The sequence below is a fragment of the Notolepis coatsorum genome (assembly GCF_963971535.1).
Source record: "Notolepis coatsorum genome assembly, chromosome: 6".
Taxonomy (NCBI): domain Eukaryota; kingdom Metazoa; phylum Chordata; class Actinopteri; order Aulopiformes; family Paralepididae; genus Notolepis; species Notolepis coatsorum.
Genome location: NC_140170.1, coordinates 108,193,656 through 108,210,439, shown reverse-complemented (window position 1 = coordinate 108,210,439; position 16,784 = coordinate 108,193,656). Strand labels below are relative to the sequence as shown.

The 16,784-nt window shown below is 46.1% G+C and overlaps 1 protein-coding gene across 2 annotated transcripts in view; it reads left to right on the top strand.

Moving 5' to 3' along the window:
- rbck1 (RanBP-type and C3HC4-type zinc finger containing 1) overlaps positions 1 to 16,784 on the top strand; it is a 164,315-nt gene that overhangs the window by 1,359 nt on the left and 146,172 nt on the right. For both annotated transcript variants that reach the window (XM_084316510.1, XM_084316511.1), the window contains exons 3-7: positions 982 to 1,126; positions 1,914 to 2,010; positions 2,874 to 3,081; positions 3,545 to 3,696; positions 4,858 to 5,016. In XM_084316510.1, the coding sequence (XP_084172636.1) occupies positions 982 to 1,126; positions 1,914 to 2,010; positions 2,874 to 3,081; positions 3,545 to 3,696; positions 4,858 to 5,016 (761 nt within the window). The remainder of the gene's footprint in view (positions 1 to 981; positions 1,127 to 1,913; positions 2,011 to 2,873; positions 3,082 to 3,544; positions 3,697 to 4,857; positions 5,017 to 16,784) is intronic.

Here is a 16,784-nt window from a genome sequence, read left to right as displayed (position 1 = left end):
CACGCGGTTACACGCCGTGTTACCATTACCACTACAGATCACTGAGGCAGAAGTACGCGCGATCGCGCACGGATGTGTACTCGCGTGTACACGCACACAAAAATGCGCTGTATCCATTCGTTGTGACTAAGTACCCGGCCACCGTTTTACATAACAAAAAGCGCAGGTAGACTAAGTGTCTGGGTGTTGGCTATCTGAATGCATCTCCCCCTTCATTCTGTGTGACACAGGCAGTGGAGGTGAATACTAATGTGGCTCGGAATTCGTGATGGGGGTCTACCTGCTTATGATATTGAATCAAGCGTCTGTGCTGCACGCCAGCTTTCCACGCGCACATTCACACAAATAGAGAGCAAGAAGAGCTTGTATGATAGAAAGATTGCACTTGCGTATATGCGCTTGTGTGTGTGTGCGTGCGTGTGTGTGTGTGTATAAATCAGTTCTGTGCGCATGCACGTACCCGCGCGCGCACGTGGCGTGGCGTGTTACCAGTTCCCATATTACGACTGCACCACTGGATGTAACAGTACTGTATCTGTATGTCATATGTTATGATGAATTGAAAATGGGGGACCCTGATGTAAACGAGACGAAAGTCTTTCTTGTTTATTTTGTTTATTGTTATTTGCACTTACAAACATACATTCTGGAATAAAATAAGTAAAAGAAGAACAGTTAAAACAGTTTCTCTGGTCTGCATCCCCTTAACAATTGTGTGTATTGAGCTGTACTGTATTGTACCCATTCTGCAATCGGTTAATACAATTTTCAATCAATCAATCAACCAATATGCCGTGCAACCCCATCCCATGGGCACTGCATGCCTGTGTGTGTGATTGATAGACAAATACATGGATTTGGATGTAGGGACACTCAGTAATGTCACCACAGCATAAACATGTGAAACACCAGGAACGGTGTGGGAAATTCTGACCATGTGGCTAACAGTTGAAGTGATGATTATAACTCTGTCCCATGTAGCAGAGGAGCTGGCCCTGTCTCTGGGTGAAGCCATCAGCAGTGGAGACACAGCGGAGGCCGTCAGGCTGTCAGGAAGACTGTCAGAGCTCTCTGTTCCTGTGTGTGTCACTGTCAACAGCCAGGCCTACCCACAGGACTCCATACGGTTAGGTCACTGTGTGTGTGTGTGTGTGTGTGTGTGTGTGTGTGTGTGTGTGTGTGTGTGTGTGTGTGTGTGTGTGTGTGTGTGTGTGTGTGTGTGTGTGTGTGTGTGTGTGTGTGTGTGTGTGTGTGTGTGTGTGTGTGTGTGTGTGTGTGTGTGTGTGTGTGTGTGTGTGTGTGTGTGTGTGTGTGTGTGTGTGTGTGTGTGTGTGTGTGTGTGTGTGTGTGTGTGTGTGTGTGTGTGTGTGTGTGTGTGTGTGTGTGTGTGTGTGTGTGTGTGTGTGTGTGTGTGTGTGTGTGTGTGTGTGTGTGTGTGTGTGTGTGTGTGTGTGTGTGTGTGTGTGTGTGTGTGTGTGTGTGTGTGTGTGCGTGCGTGCGTGTTCGTCTGTCTCTCCATCTGTCTGTGCGCGTGTGGTTGTGTGAGTGGGGACTCCCTAAAAACTTGAGGGTATCTCATGTACAGTATATAAACCCATCTCTACCTTAACCTCATTGGATCTTACACCTACCTTAAGTCAAGTCAGGTCAAGACAACAACATCATTATTTTGGACTGGTAAATGGACCAGTAAAACTATTCTATACTATTCCATTATAATTATATTATATTCTGTTATGTTCTGTTCTGTTCCATTCTAATCCATTATATTATATTCCCTATTCCATTATATTCTATTTCATTCTATTCTATTCTATTTCATTCTATTCCATTCCATTCTATTCTATTCTATTCTATTCTATTCCACTCCAATTTATTCTATTCTATTCTAATCTAATCTATTCCACCCACAGGCTGAAGGTGGGAGTGGAGGATGCCCAGTCTGATACCTTCATCCATATGAATCTTGAGGTTACTCCTGACTTGACTATAGCACAACTGAAAGAGAAGGTAGTCCTCATAAACTCATAGCACATCTGAAAGAGAAGGTAGTCCTCATGAACTCATAGCACATCTGAAAGAGAAGGTAGTCCTCATAAACTCATAGCACAACTGATAGAGACGGTAGTCCTCATAAACTCATAGCACAAGTGATAGAGACGGTAGTCCTCATAAACTCATAGCACAACTGATAGAGACGGTAGTCCTCATAAACTCATAGCACAACTGATAGAGACGGTAGTCCTCATAAACTCATAGCACAACTGATAGAGAAGCTAGTCCTCATAAGCTCATGACAACAACTTAAGATCAGCATTGTTTTTTGGTGAAATGTTTTCACATTCCTTTACGGCTGTGGGTAGGGCATTCCACATAATTCACATTCATCACATTCATCTTGCAGTAGTACTGCCAGACACTCTTAAGCAGTTCCTCCTGGGGTGGAGCAACAGGGCAACACTAGCAGATGTGTAAAAAGTGATGATCCTATGATCGCTACATCCCTACCTGACTGACCACATAACGATGGAACTCCTCTCACTGAACTTATCTGTGACCTTTTAACCTTGACCTCAAACGTATTCCTATGCTGCATTTCACTAGCTACAGACCCTGCCTGCCCTAGTATATTACATAGTCACACATATCCTAGCTTAGCACAATGAATGGAAGCGGACATGACCGGTTAGCCTTCAGGAGAAGTGTTAGTTGGACAATGCCTAGGCTAACCGGTCATTCATTGTGCTAAGCTAGGCTAACATGCAGCCCGATAGCTTTCTACTGAAAACACATGGAGGAAACTGGTATCTATCTCTCTCTCTGGAGAAGACGGTAAGCTAATTTCCCAAAATGTTGGCATGTTCCTTTAACAGATCAATGAGGAGTACCCACCCGGGTTCCACCCGTCACTGCAGCGCTGGGTGATTGGGAAGCGTTTGGCGCGTGACAGAGATACCCTGTACAGCCACGGTGTACAGCAGAGCGGAGACCAGGCCTTCCTGTTCATCCTGTCCAGTGCCCAGGCCGGCCACTTCACACGCTACCAACAAAATCTGTACCAGGAGATGCAATGCCTAGACAGTCAGTACCTCTCTCAACACTCATACTGTATATACATATACACACATGCATAATCACACGCAAACACATTTAAATTTAAACTGATTTAAATTAGATTCGGGGCTACAATATCAAGGGGAGCCATGCAGACTACTGATTTGTAAGTGTGGTGCATAAATCATTTTACACTATTTTACTTTAAATATATTGCAGAGAGTTCTAACGTTTTCCGTGAGACGTTGTTGTCCTTGTTGTTCAGAGCAGTGCCGGGGATTCTCTTTAAACAAGGTTCTTCCCATTCCTATGCACCTGTGCTGAGAGGTTAGGATGTGCAAATCTGTCCAAATTAAACATTTTAATATAACACGTTTCTTTCCCCAGGCAAAGTGTTGTTGTTGTTTATTATTGTCAGCCATGATGATCAGTGGGAATATGCTGTTGGCCAACTATAAATGTACATGTATATTTATTAACTGTCATGCAGGTATCATGGAGTCCATGTCCCTTGTGCCCAGAGGGCCGGGGGGAGGAGCTGTTGAGAAAATACCTCCTCCTCCTCCTCCTAAGAATGATCGGACTCCGTCGCCTGTTCTCCCCAAACCTGTGCAGGTTCAAAAGCCTCCCAAGCCTCCCACGGTCAGAACACAAATACTCTTCTATCACATCATCACACCACATCATCATTGTTGCATATTGTTCCATATAGCTTGTTGTGTGTGGTGTGCATGTGTGCAAGCCAGTATTGTGCTCAATTCACTTTCAGTTCAATCAATTCAAAATGTAGAAAAGAAACTGCGATTAATTTGCTAATGACAGAGCATTCATACTCAGTTATTTCTTAATAGGTTGGATATGGCAACTTTGTCATAACAAAGTTTCAGTGTTTCAGTAGGCTATTTGAAATTGTAAGAAAACCCACTCCCGGATTTGATTGAATTGAAAGGGAATTGAGTGCAATCCTGATGCAAGTGTGTGTGTGTGTGTGTGTGTGTGTGTGTGTGTGTGTGTGTGTGTGTGTGTGTTTCAAGTTTCTTTAATAGTTGTCATACAGAAGTACAGAATACTTTTATACAAAATGCTTCTTACTGTTACGCTCCAGAGACTGTGCAAGACAAGATAAGTATGAAATAAAAAAACATAGTATAGCATGTAAATTAGAAGTAAAAAAAAAATGAGGTCACAGTGTTCAGTATAGACATATGTACAATGTTCGATGCAGAATAGACGTAACTGAGTTACCATATAATATACAATACTGTGCAGTGTACTAATATACAATACTATATAGTGCAAGGCAGAAATGGGATGAGGTGCAATTTAGGTACAATTTACAGTAGGTGTACGAGTTGTAGTGCAAATCCTTTATCAATAAATATAAAGTGTGTTTGTGTGATCTAAAGTGTGGAGAGTGGGTGCTGCAGTGTGTTGTTTGTTTAAGTGAGTGTGTGCGTGTGGGTGTGTGTGCTGTGTGCATTTGATGGTTGGTGCATAGTGTTTATTGTTCGTTTAGCAACCTGATGGCCTGGGGATAGAAGCTTCTTCTGAGTCTTTCTGTGCTCGCCTTAAGACTCCGGTATCGCTTGCCTGACCGCAGCAGTTCAAAGAGGCAGTTGTTCGGGTGGCTCGAGTCCTTAATAATTCTCTTATTAGTGTGTGTGTGTGTGTGTGTGTGTGTGTGTGTGTGTGTGTGTGTGTGTGTGTGTGTGTGTGTGTGTGTGTGTGTGTGTGTGTGTGTGTGTGTGTGTGTGTGACTGTGTGTGTGTGTCTGTGTGTGTGTGTGTCTGTGTGTGTGACCAGGTGGGCTGGTCTTGTGATGATTGCACCTACCTGAACAAACCTACACGCCCAGGCTGTGAGATGTGTGGTATGGAGCGGCCAGTAGGGTATCAGGAGCCTGACCAACAGGAGAGTCAGCGGCTACAGCAGGACCAGCTGGCCGAGCTACAATACCGGCAGGTAACAACAGATACAGTAGTTAAGATGATAGACGGCAGAAGTGATATTCCACTAGTCCTTCCCCCTGGTTCAAAATACTTTCCATTTAATATTGTGCAAATGTGCCTCAGGGAATACTGTTCTATGCCAATAACGATAATCGTGTATTCATTTAAAGCTGAAATGAGGAAGGTCTCTACTTTTTCTTTTATGATTTGACTGTTTTCCCAAGGAGTCATCAGTCCCCTTCAAGTATGAGTAACTAGCCACTAGTTAGGTTAGCTTATTCTCAGTTGGAAATATGTTTTGTTAACACTACATTAGGCTCCCTTAGATTGTTAGCATGATGGTTGGCTAGCAACCTAGCTATGACATATGTGACATTGCAACATGGCTGCAGGTTGTAGTTCGTAGATCAACTAAACTACACTTGTGTGTTTCTTGAAAATACATGTACAACTAAGGTTTTCTTTCTTATCAGATAGTAGACTCGTTATTGTTGAGTATTTTCTGAGCTGATTAAATAAATCATATATGTATCGATATCATAAAGCTTTTTGAACCATGGGGCGGGGTCAAATGGAATGCCACTCCTGCCATCTATAGGGAGGTGTAGTGGTTACGTCATTGTTGTTTCCGGCCGGTCCACCTCGCTTGAAATTGCAACGTATTTCCAATGGACACATTTCTAAATCGTCTCGTTTAAAACAAATAAAGCATGAACATTGGCATGGTGTACCTTTCTGTGTGTATTCATACACAATCTATAGCTCAACAATTCGCTATTAATCGTAAAATAATTACGTATAATTTTATTTCAGCCAAAAATGCTTAAACAATAATAGAAGGGAACTCATTTTGTGCAAAAATGGAAAGCTTGCCAATGTTCATGAGGCAGAATTATTACAATAGCCGATAATACATTTTCCCAATGATAAATGTCGTTTGTCAGCAGTACTGTCAGTGTCAACAGTAAATAAAACAGAAATTGTGTGACGTTCAGAACAAAAGGTAATGGTATCAAAAGGCATCATACAGTAAATACACATAATGATAACAGAGTACTAGCAGATTTCCAAACCAATAGGCTAAAAGTAGCCTACAGTGTCAACAGGGGGAAATGGAACTGTAATAATCACATTAGAGTACTGACAGATTAGTATGACAATCACATTCATTAACAGCAGATAACCAAACAATGGTTGGTCGGCACAATGGTAGAAGGTTGACTACCACAATACCAGGCAATGATAATAATGATAATGATCTTTCTGCTTCTCAACTCTCTTTCTCTCTCTCTCTCTCTCTCTCTCTCCGTTGTAACTGCCACCGTTATTGCAGTCGGGACATAAAGATGCACTGGATGCTTTTGATAAGCATGTGCCTCGTTACCACACTAAGATTGGCCTTTAAACAAGCCCTGAACAGCGGGCGAGTCTACAAACAACATCTGAACGTCTGCGACCCGAGCCCAACACAGGTGTTCTGCAAAATCCTACTCCCTGCAGAATTCTACTGCCGAGCGCTCCTGCGCTTGCGCACGCATGCGCATGACCCACAATCCCTTTCCACTCGTTTTCAGCTACAAAATTCTGCTGCCGAACGTCTTGTTTGACTTGTTGATGGTGACGCAATATCTTAAAACATATTTGTACATACATAACTTATTACTGTATAAGCATGTAAATATTTGCATGCAATTGGCTTTGCAGCAGAATGTATAAAGCATGTATAAAGTAGATGATAAAATGTCGTACACCAAAATGTGACGATGACGACATCCAGCTGACACGCAGCTGTACCCTGGTCTGTATAGCAATGGAGAACAGGTGGACCGCATATTTGTACATACATAACTTATTACTGTATAAGCATGTAAATATTTGCATGCAATTGGCTTTGCAGCAGAATGTATAAAGCAATAAAGTAGATGATAAAATGTACCAGATGTTCAAATTTGAGTACTGTTTGTGATACCAAAAGAGTCCAGAAAAGAGAGTATATATACATTTGACGTAGAAACTGTACATTGGAGGAGGTTGGGTGGGGGGGGGGGGGGGGGGGGGAATTGTACATTGGAGGTGGTTGGGTGGGTGGGGGGGGGGGGGGGGGGGAACTGTACAATCAAAACTGTAAATAAATACTGTAAATAAGTTTGAATGTTGATAACTGATAACATGTTGTTCAATGTTTTTTTTGTTCAACATATGCATACAGTATACATGGAGTGTATATAAATAAATCCATGGTTAAAAGCAACAGTTTTGTTCCCTGAATTCTGAGTTTATTTGATAGCGATATATTGGTGTATTGAAATACCTTACCCCAGAAATCTTACATAAAAATGTTATGATAGAGTAAAAAAATATGCTCACCATATGCATACAGTATACATGGAGTGAGTAGTGAGGTCATATAAAATGATTCTGTAGTGGGAGCATTCTTTGATAGCGATATATATGTATTAACAATTAGATTAAAAACAACTACTCTGCTGAATTCTGCTGACAGCGCTCCTGTGCTTGCGCACGCATGCGCATGACCCACAATCGTTCACGAACGTCTTGTTGAGTCTTGTTGATATATCTTAAACAATATCATCCGAATGTATTTGTAGATGATAAAATGTCGGTACACCTGTTGGAATTCGGAGTGAACTATAGGGTGACGTCACCCAGCTGTCCAAAGATATAGGCGAGTCGCGCTACGGCAGCAGTTTTCGAGGAAGTAGTAGTGGAATTTCGCAGCACTGACGTCACCGGCAGTAGTTCTCAGCAGAGCAGTGGAATTTTGCAGACGCGTCTAGCGAGTCGCGCTACGGCAGTAGTTTTCGAGGAGGCAGTAGGATTCCGCAGAACACCGGCTGGAGATGTTTGTGTGGACTTCGAGCAATACGTGCGACCAGTGGCGGCTCTACCACTAGGGGCGCTAGGGCGCCGACCCACCTGCTGGCCAGCTGCTGTTAAATCAGAGAAGAAGAGAATAAAACGTTTTCGTTTTTGTGTTTTATAGCCCTATAAATAATATAAACATGTTTAAAATTAATAATATTTACTCATTTTAAGTATGTTTGTATTTCCAATGCACAATATAACGTTATTATCTAAATTAAAAAAACACCGTTTTCCAGAGCAGGAAGTGACATCACGTTTTTTTAATTTTTTTTATTTTTTCGTATTTCTCGGGGGCAATACGCGATAGCGCTCTGCGTGCGCGTCACAGTTTGATCGCTGTCTCCGTCACAGCCAATCAGTGCATACGGCGTTGTGCGTTGAAATATGACTATTATGTTGGAATCCGAGCGTGATTTGAAGCGGTCTAGCCAGCAGCGTGAACTTCCGTGAAGGATTTTCCATAGCCGCATTTCGCGGAGACGCTCTCTGATTGGCCGACGCCAGTATTTCTTTCCATGGCAGAATTTCACAGAGACGATATCTGATTGGCCGAATCCAATTTCTAGCTTCTAGCTTGGTTGAGATAGTTGTGTTGTTGTGAGATGCATGCAGCTGTTTGCCGTGCCGTGACTGCAAGTTCTTAAGCTTAGGCACTCTTTCAAAGTTGGTTAAGGTTAGAGTTTGTCTTAGAGCATGGCGATAGAACGCCAGGTAGTTTTGCAGTCTGTTCGAGCGGAAATGGACAAAGGTGTACTTGTTGAGTGTTGTGGCAACGAGCTCAGCTGAGCTAACACTTGGCTAACTGCTAACTTGGCCCTGGACGTTCAACTAAACAGTGAGTCTCTCTCTCTCTCTCTCTCTCTCTCTCTCTCTCTGTATCTGTATCAATCTTGGATGCAATAATAACGTTACTTACCACACTGACTATCTCGATGGCTCATTGATTTAACTACTGCAGCTCTCTCGGATTGAAAATACGTGGATTATGGCTTGTTCAATATCGTCTATGTTTGAATGAATGAATGAATGAATGAGAACTTTATTAACAGATTGCAGAATGGGTACAATACAGTACGGCTCAATACACACAATTGTTAAGGGGATGCAGACCAGAGAAAGACGTTTGTCTTGTTTACATCAGGGTCCCAGATTTTCGATTCATATCGATAGTTTAATAGCTAGCCTTGGCTCGTTTAACAATATGCAAAATATGTGTACAGCCCTGTACTCATACTGAAGTTATTCTTGGTATATAATAGGTCTGATTGTGTAACGAATCGATTCCACGTCGCGCTGTGTGTGAGAGAGAGAAGGAGAGAGGGAGAGATCTGCCTGTGTTTGTAGACGGGCGAGTTTTGTTTCTAACTTTTCTATTTATATATTGTGTTTCAAGTTGTGAATTAGAGTCTAGACTATACTTTATTTGACTGGTTGTGTGTTGTTGTAGTAACAGCTGAGCGACTCGTTCATAAGAGCCGATTCATTGCCGTGAGCGTGAGTCGAATCGCTCACGTCTGGCAATGAGTGTTGCGTGGTACTGTACTGTACATGTTTGGTATATGTTTGGTATAGCGCCCCCTAGTGGCGAAACCCACCGGCCGCCACTGCGTGCGACCAATGACAGATTGCGAGTGGATTACTTTCCAGAGACATGAAAGAGCGTACAGGGGGACACTGGACACAAAACTGCTCCAGGTAAGATCGAACTTTGCTGTTACTCCCGGAGGCGCAGAGAAGTGGGGCAGACTGGTGTCTATCCTGATCAGCGTTTTTTTTAAGAATGGAATATTCTCCGCGACGCAAGGAAACGCGCGTCCGTACGGATTCCAGCTTCTAAAGTATGTCGCTAGAATCCTGAAGAAATTCCCTCTGTCTGCCGATTTCCCAGTAGACCTAACACCTGACTCTCTGACACACTGGATAGAAACGCAGCTCTGCTTCATCCGTGAGAGAATACAACCAGCGTTGCGCGCCTCTGGGACAGAGACACATCGGCAGAAAAGAAAAGTTTCCATGACCAAGCTGGCATTCCTCTGGCAACATCGCAAGTCAAAGGCAATCAATATCATTTTGAATAATAGCTGTTTTCCCGAAACCCCCCCCCACTGTTAGTGATACAACCAATGTGTATAACTACTATAAAGCCAAATGTCAAACTGCACCAAGCGCTGTCACTCCCCTGGCCACGCCCCCTTGGTGCAATTCCATTGACTAAATAGAGCCAGGCTATTTCCCAGACACCCATGATTTTACAACAGAAGAAGTGGATGCAGTTCTGACTTCTCTTCCCAATAACAAGGCTAGCGGATCTGATGGGGTCATCTATGAGACGTTGAGAGCTACCAGGCCCACGTCAACACAGACACTCACACATATCTTCAATGCCTGCCTGATCAATGAGAAGGTGCCTGATTCATGGAAAGGGGCCCTCATCCATAGAATACCAAAAAAGGAAAATATCCCAGATGATCCTTCCACTTGGCGTGACATTTCACTATTGCCCACTATATATAAAGTTTTTATGAAGTGCCTACTCACCCGCATCTTACCCTGGCTGGTGGACACAGGGATTCTCTCCCCCCATCAGAAAGCTTATATCAACAGACAGGGAATGAACGAACATGTGTTTTGCTTAAAAACCGGAATAGACAATTTCAAACATGAATCATCCAAATTCTACACAGTGTTTTTGGACTTTAGAGACGCATTTGGTACACTCTCCCATGAGGTGATGTTAAAAACATTAGAGGAAATACACCTGCCTCAGCCTTTTGTGAATATTGTATCCAGTGTATACCAAGGTTCATTTATCCAAGTTATCTGTGGGCAGCAGCTCACAGAGCCGATTGCACTGAAGGTGGGAATAAAAACTGGCTGTCCCTGGAGTGCCGTGAACTTCATCCTAGCACTCAACCAGTGGATGAAGTGGATTTACCAGTGCGCTCCTCTGCATGTCCGATCCCCAAATCCTGTTCAGGGATACGCGGACGACGTGCAGGTGTCATCACGACAGGAAGATGTCATCATTAACATGCTGGCACGCACTGATGAGTTCCTCCAGTGGTCAGGGCTGGAGGTGAAGCAAGCCAAGTGCGCCGTACTCCATGAGCGCCGCAGTGGAGGCAACCGCTGGTATAAGGCCAAGAACGACAAGCCCCCCTCCTTTCTTGTAATGGGCCAACCCATCAAGGTGTATTCCCGTAATGAGACCTACCCATACCTTGGCCACAGGTTTAACATCGCTGGAGAGTGGGGGGAGCAGGTCGAGGAGCTCACTACAGAGTTTCTCCATCGTCTACACCTGATTGACCTGTCCCCCCTCCCCGTCATCATGAAGTTCCAGGCTGTGAGAGAGGTGGCTCTGGCTAAAATCCAACACCTTTTTGCCAATGTACACATCCCTCTCAAGGCACTGAGAGAAATGACAAACAAAACTGTTCAGCTGGTCAGAAAGTGGGTAGGCCTCAACACACACTCCACACGGGGCATGATCTTTCTCCCATGTGGAGAGGGAGGGCTGGGAGTCCCCAATGTCGAGTGGACCTACATCGCCACCAGGCTAGCCCACCTGCTCCACATGCTTAACAATGATGATGTCACCGTCAGAGAAATGGCCAGGGCCTCTCTCCTGCTGGATCTACGCAGAAGGAAGATCCCCCTGGCCACCGCAGACCAGAATAACTTCCTCGGCTTCAGGAAGAAAGACTCTGGGAAACTGGACTCTCGGGCCAAGGGCTTCGGGGTCTGGTCTGACTGGCCAGATCTCAATGACCTCTGCAACCAGACCGGAGTTCAGCTGAAATGGACAAGACCCACCAACACACAGAATGAAGTCCCTGTCTCTGATGAACTTATCACAGACCCCTGTGTGGTTGTGAAGGCCAACATCACAACACCGCAGGAAGAGACTGTCGAACTGCACAGAGACTCTGCAAGGAGGGTTCTGCTTAGCATGAAGCAGTCTGAGATCAGGCAGCACTGGTGTGGACTCAGACTACAGGGCAAACTAGCTTGTTTGGAGTTTGCTGACCACTCAGTCTCACACTCAGTGTATAAGAACGCCGCTGTTGGTGAGGATGTTTTAAAATTTACCATCAAAGCAAGACTGCAGGTATTACCCACCCAATACAATCTGTCCACTTGGTATCCTCAAACTCACAGTCCATTCTGTTTAAACCATCAGGATTCACAACACCTAGAATCCATTGCACACATAACAAACGGATGTAATGCATACAAACACCTGTACATCGCTCGTCATGACCGTATTGTGGACATTGTGTCTGATGCGGTACGGAACATATCACCATCTAGTGCAACAATGTACAAACATGCCAGAGTGAAACCAGAGTGGTTTGGCCTTACCAACGATGTTTTTGCTAACATACCCAATACACCGGACGTTGTTTTTGTTGACACCGGCCACGGAGAGGTGCTGGTCATAGAAGTAGGCTGTACCTTTGACCTGTACATGGACTGTGGTGTTATGTTAATGTGTGTGCGCTATACGCGAAGGTACAGGCCACCGTACAGGGGGTCAGGTAGAGTGAGAGAGGAACCTAGGATGACACCCGTGTAACGTAGCGAGGCTAAGCTAATAAACATACTTACAACCAAAGCAGAGGACTCACGTATTTGTTACCGTGCAAAGTAACACGACATGGTGTCAGAAGTCCTGCTAGAGTTGTGTGTGAGTTCGGTCGGACATTAAAGTGCCATTTGAGACTCGTTTATGACGAAGAAAAGCAGAAGGAGAAAGAAAAAGATGGTGGATAACGCTAATAACGTTGTAGCTCCGGTAGCGGCTGCGGTTTCAAGTGCTACGTTTAGCATCCAGCCTCCTGAGTCCTTCGACTTCTCAAAGCCGCAAGAGTGGGCCAAGTGGATACGCAGGTTCGAAAGATTTCGCCTGGCAAGTAACCTAAATGCTAGCTCTGAAGAGAATCAAGTCAACACGCTAATATATTGTATGGGCGATGAGGCGGACGATATTTTACGTGGACTGAATCTGGCTGTTGATCTACGACGTACGTACCAAGGAGTGCGGGATGGATTGCAAGGTTTCTTCGTGGTCAAGAAGAACGTGATATATGAACGAGCCAAGTTTAACATGCGCAAACAGGGAGAAGGGGAAACAGTCGATTCATTTGTGACGTCATTGTATGCGCTGGCGGAGCATTGTACATACGGTGTGTTGCATAATGAACTTATACGTGACAGGCTGGTCGTCGGTCTGATGGATAAGCGGCTGTCAGAACGCATGCAGCTGGACCCAGACTTAACCCTGGAGAGGACATTGAACATGGCGAGGCAGAGTGAGGAGGTGAAACGACAGCAATCCTCTCTGCGAGGGGATACCAGGACAGAGGCAAGTGACATTAAATCGGTGGACAGGGTGTTTAAGAGCAGTAGCAAGAACTATGCTAAGAACAGCCCCCAACAGGCTAACAGCTACACAGCCAAACCACTCAGTACCCAGTACCCGAGGGGGAGAAGTGTACAGTGTCATAAATGTGGCAGTTCTCAGCTCCACCCACAGCGCGATTGCCCTGCTAACGAGGTGAAGTGCCATTCATGTGGGAAGATGGGCCATTATAAACGTGTGTGTAAATCTTCCAAAAATGTACATGAGGTTGAAGAGGACTATTCCTGCTCCTGTGATGGGGAGGAGGAGCACATGTTCTTGGGCAGCATCACAACTGATGGGGAGCCATGGATGGTCGACATAGACATCAATGGCAGATGTGTGCCATTCAAAATAGACACTGGCGCTGATGTTACTGTGATGCCTCACACTGTATTCAGAGAGATATACAAACACAAGGATCCACCTACCCTGCAGAAAGCAACAAAACCACTGATGGGACCTGGGAGGAGTCCACTAGATGTTGTGGGCGTCGCCAAGCTGTTGCTGAGGAGAGGAGAGAGAGAGGTGTTGGAGGATGTGTACGTCGCTCGACACCTACACTCAGCGTTGCTGGGGAGACCTGCTATCAGCAAGATGGAGCTTGTGGCACGTCTAGACAGTATAACGATGGAGACGCTCAAGACGACCTACCCAAAGATATGCAGTGGTCTCGGGGAGATGAAACAGCCGTATGCAATCAGGCTGAAACCGGGGGCTCAACCATTCTCACTGAAGACGCCCAGAAGGATTCCATTGCCACTGATGGACAAAGTCAAGCAAGAACTGTCCCGCATGGAAAGCCTCGGAGTGATCAGCCGGATCGAAGAGCCAACCGACTGGTGCGCTGGCATGGTAGTGGTCCCTAAGAAGAAGACAGAGGAGGTACGCATATGTGTCGATCTCACAAACCTCAATGAGTCAGTGTGCCGGGAGAAATACACCCTGCCAACAGTCGAGGAAACACTGGGAATGCTGGCCGGAGCCAGGATATTCAGCAAGCTAGACGCGAACATGGGATTTTGGCAAATACCCCTGACTGAGGAGTCGTCAAAGTATACAACTTTCATCACGCCGTTTGGTCGTTACCACTTCAATCGCCTACCTTTCGGCATCGCCTCCGCCCCAGAACACTTTCAAAACAGAATGGTGACTGAGGTCACAGAGGGGCTGGAGGGTGTCGTCTGCCACATGGATGATGTGCTGGTGTGGGGCCGATCACAGGAGGAGCATGACGCTCGTCTGCATGTCGTGCTGGGGAGGATCGAGAGAGCAGGAATCACCCTGAACACAGGCAAGTGCGACCTGTCAAAGGAAGAGGTGACCTTTCTAGGCCATGTGATCTCCAGCAGTGGCATTAACCCCGACCCGAGTAAGACGGATGCCGTGAGGAGGATGGAGGAGCCGACAAATGTCAGTGAGCTGAGAAGCTTTCTCGGCATGGTAAACCAGCTGGGGAAGTTTATCCCGCGGCTGGCGGAGAGAGACAAGGCCCTGCGAGACCTTCTGTCAAAGAAGAACTGCTGGCTGTGGGGCATCGAGCAGGGCAAAGCCTTTCAAGATTTAAAAGATGCACTAATATCTCCACCAGTGTTGGCCATGTACGATAACCACAGGGAGTGCAAGGTCTCAGCGGACGCGTCGTCGTACGGCTTGGGGAGTGTGCTTCTCCAAAAATGGGATGGAGTGTGGAGACCAGTAGCCTATGTGTCGCGGTCTCTCACACAGACTGAGCAGAGATACGCACAGGTTGAGAAGGAGGCCCTGGGCTTGACCTGGGCTTGTGAGAGGTTTAGAAATTTTCTCATCGGCAGACACTTCCAGCTGGAGACGGACCACAAGCCTCTCCTGAGTCTCCTGGGGTCTCAGGCGTTGGATGATCTCCCTCCACGGATTCTGCGCTTCCGGATGCGCCTGATGCGCTATTCCTATTCCATTGCCCATGTGCCAGGGAAGAGCCTGTGGACTGCTGATACGCTCTCACGTGCTCCTGTGAAGAGGAGAGAGACACCTGAGGAGGAGGAGTTATTTGAGAATACAAATATCTATGTGGACATGGTAATAGAGAACCTGCCAGCGAGCACTGCCTACCTGGACGAGCTGAGAGAGCAGTTGGAGGGGGACAGTGTGTGCGCACAGGTGAAGCAGCGGTGTGCAGAGGGATGGCCACCACACAACAGTGAACCGGCTCTCAGGCTGTACTGGGCGGAACAGGCGTCACTCACAGTAGAGGATGGACTGTTGCTGAGGGGAAGCAGGCTTGTAATCCCCTCAACAATGAGAAACGACGTGCTTGCCAGGCTGCATGAAGGCCACCAGGGGGTGGTAAAGTGCAGGGAGCGAGCACGGCAGTCTGTATGGTGGCCCGGGCTCAGCCAGCAGCTGAATGAGCTGGTCCTCAACTGCCGAACATGCAGCAAAGAGAGAGAGAACCAAAGGGAGCCCCTGATGCCATCTCAATACCCGGGGCGACCGTGGCAGAAGTTGGGAGCAGACCTGTTCATGCTGGAGAACAAGACTTACCTGCTGGTCGTGGATTATGCATCAAGGTACGTGGAGATCGCTCTGCTGACTCCCACAAAATCAACAGACGTCATCCACCACTTGAAGTCAATCTTCGCACGCCATGGTATCCCGGAGGAACTGGTGACGGATAACGGGCCGCAATTCTCCGGAATGGCCTTTGCAGCGTTTGCGACATCATATGGGTTTCGCCATGTCACAAGCAGCCCGAGATATCCCCAGAGTAATGGGGAGGCAGAACGTGCTGTCAAGACAATAAAAGGCCTCCTGAAGAAGGCAGCCGACCCATACCGTGCTCTGCTGGCATACAGAGCCACCCCGTTGCATAACGGGTACAGTCCAGCCCAGCTCCTTATGGGGAGGAGACTCCGCACGACGGTGCCAACGCTTCCTGCTCTACTGGTCCCTACTCTTCCTGACAGTAAGGCAGTGGTTCAGAAGGAGGAGGAGAGGAGAATGAGAGATGCACAAAGCTACAACCGGCGTCATCGTACGCGAAGTCTCGACAGGCTCACTCCAGGGAAGGAGGTGTGGGTCACAGATCAAAGTGCAACTGGAGTTGTGGTCAGCAGTCACCCCACTCCACGTTCGTACATCATAGATGGACCCCATGGAACATTAAGGCGAAACCGTCGCCATCTCGTCCCCATGGAGCCCTCACCGGAGCAGAGTGCAGCAGAACCTACGGAGCAGGAGGTCCTGGAACCACCAGCTACTCCCAGAACCAGGTCTGGGAGATGTGTGGTGAAACCAACTAGGTTGGACTTGTAAGAGACAGTAGAGAGAGAGAGAGTAAAGAAAAGTGACATTCATGCGATAGAATGATAGAGTTTATGTTAAGATAAGACATTGTTTCATGTTTATATATATTATACGTTTAGATATACATTTCGAAAGAAAGCAATTGCTATGTTTAATATAACCCATGGTTTATATGGTGTTAAAGAAATTGTTTAGATCAGTTCAGA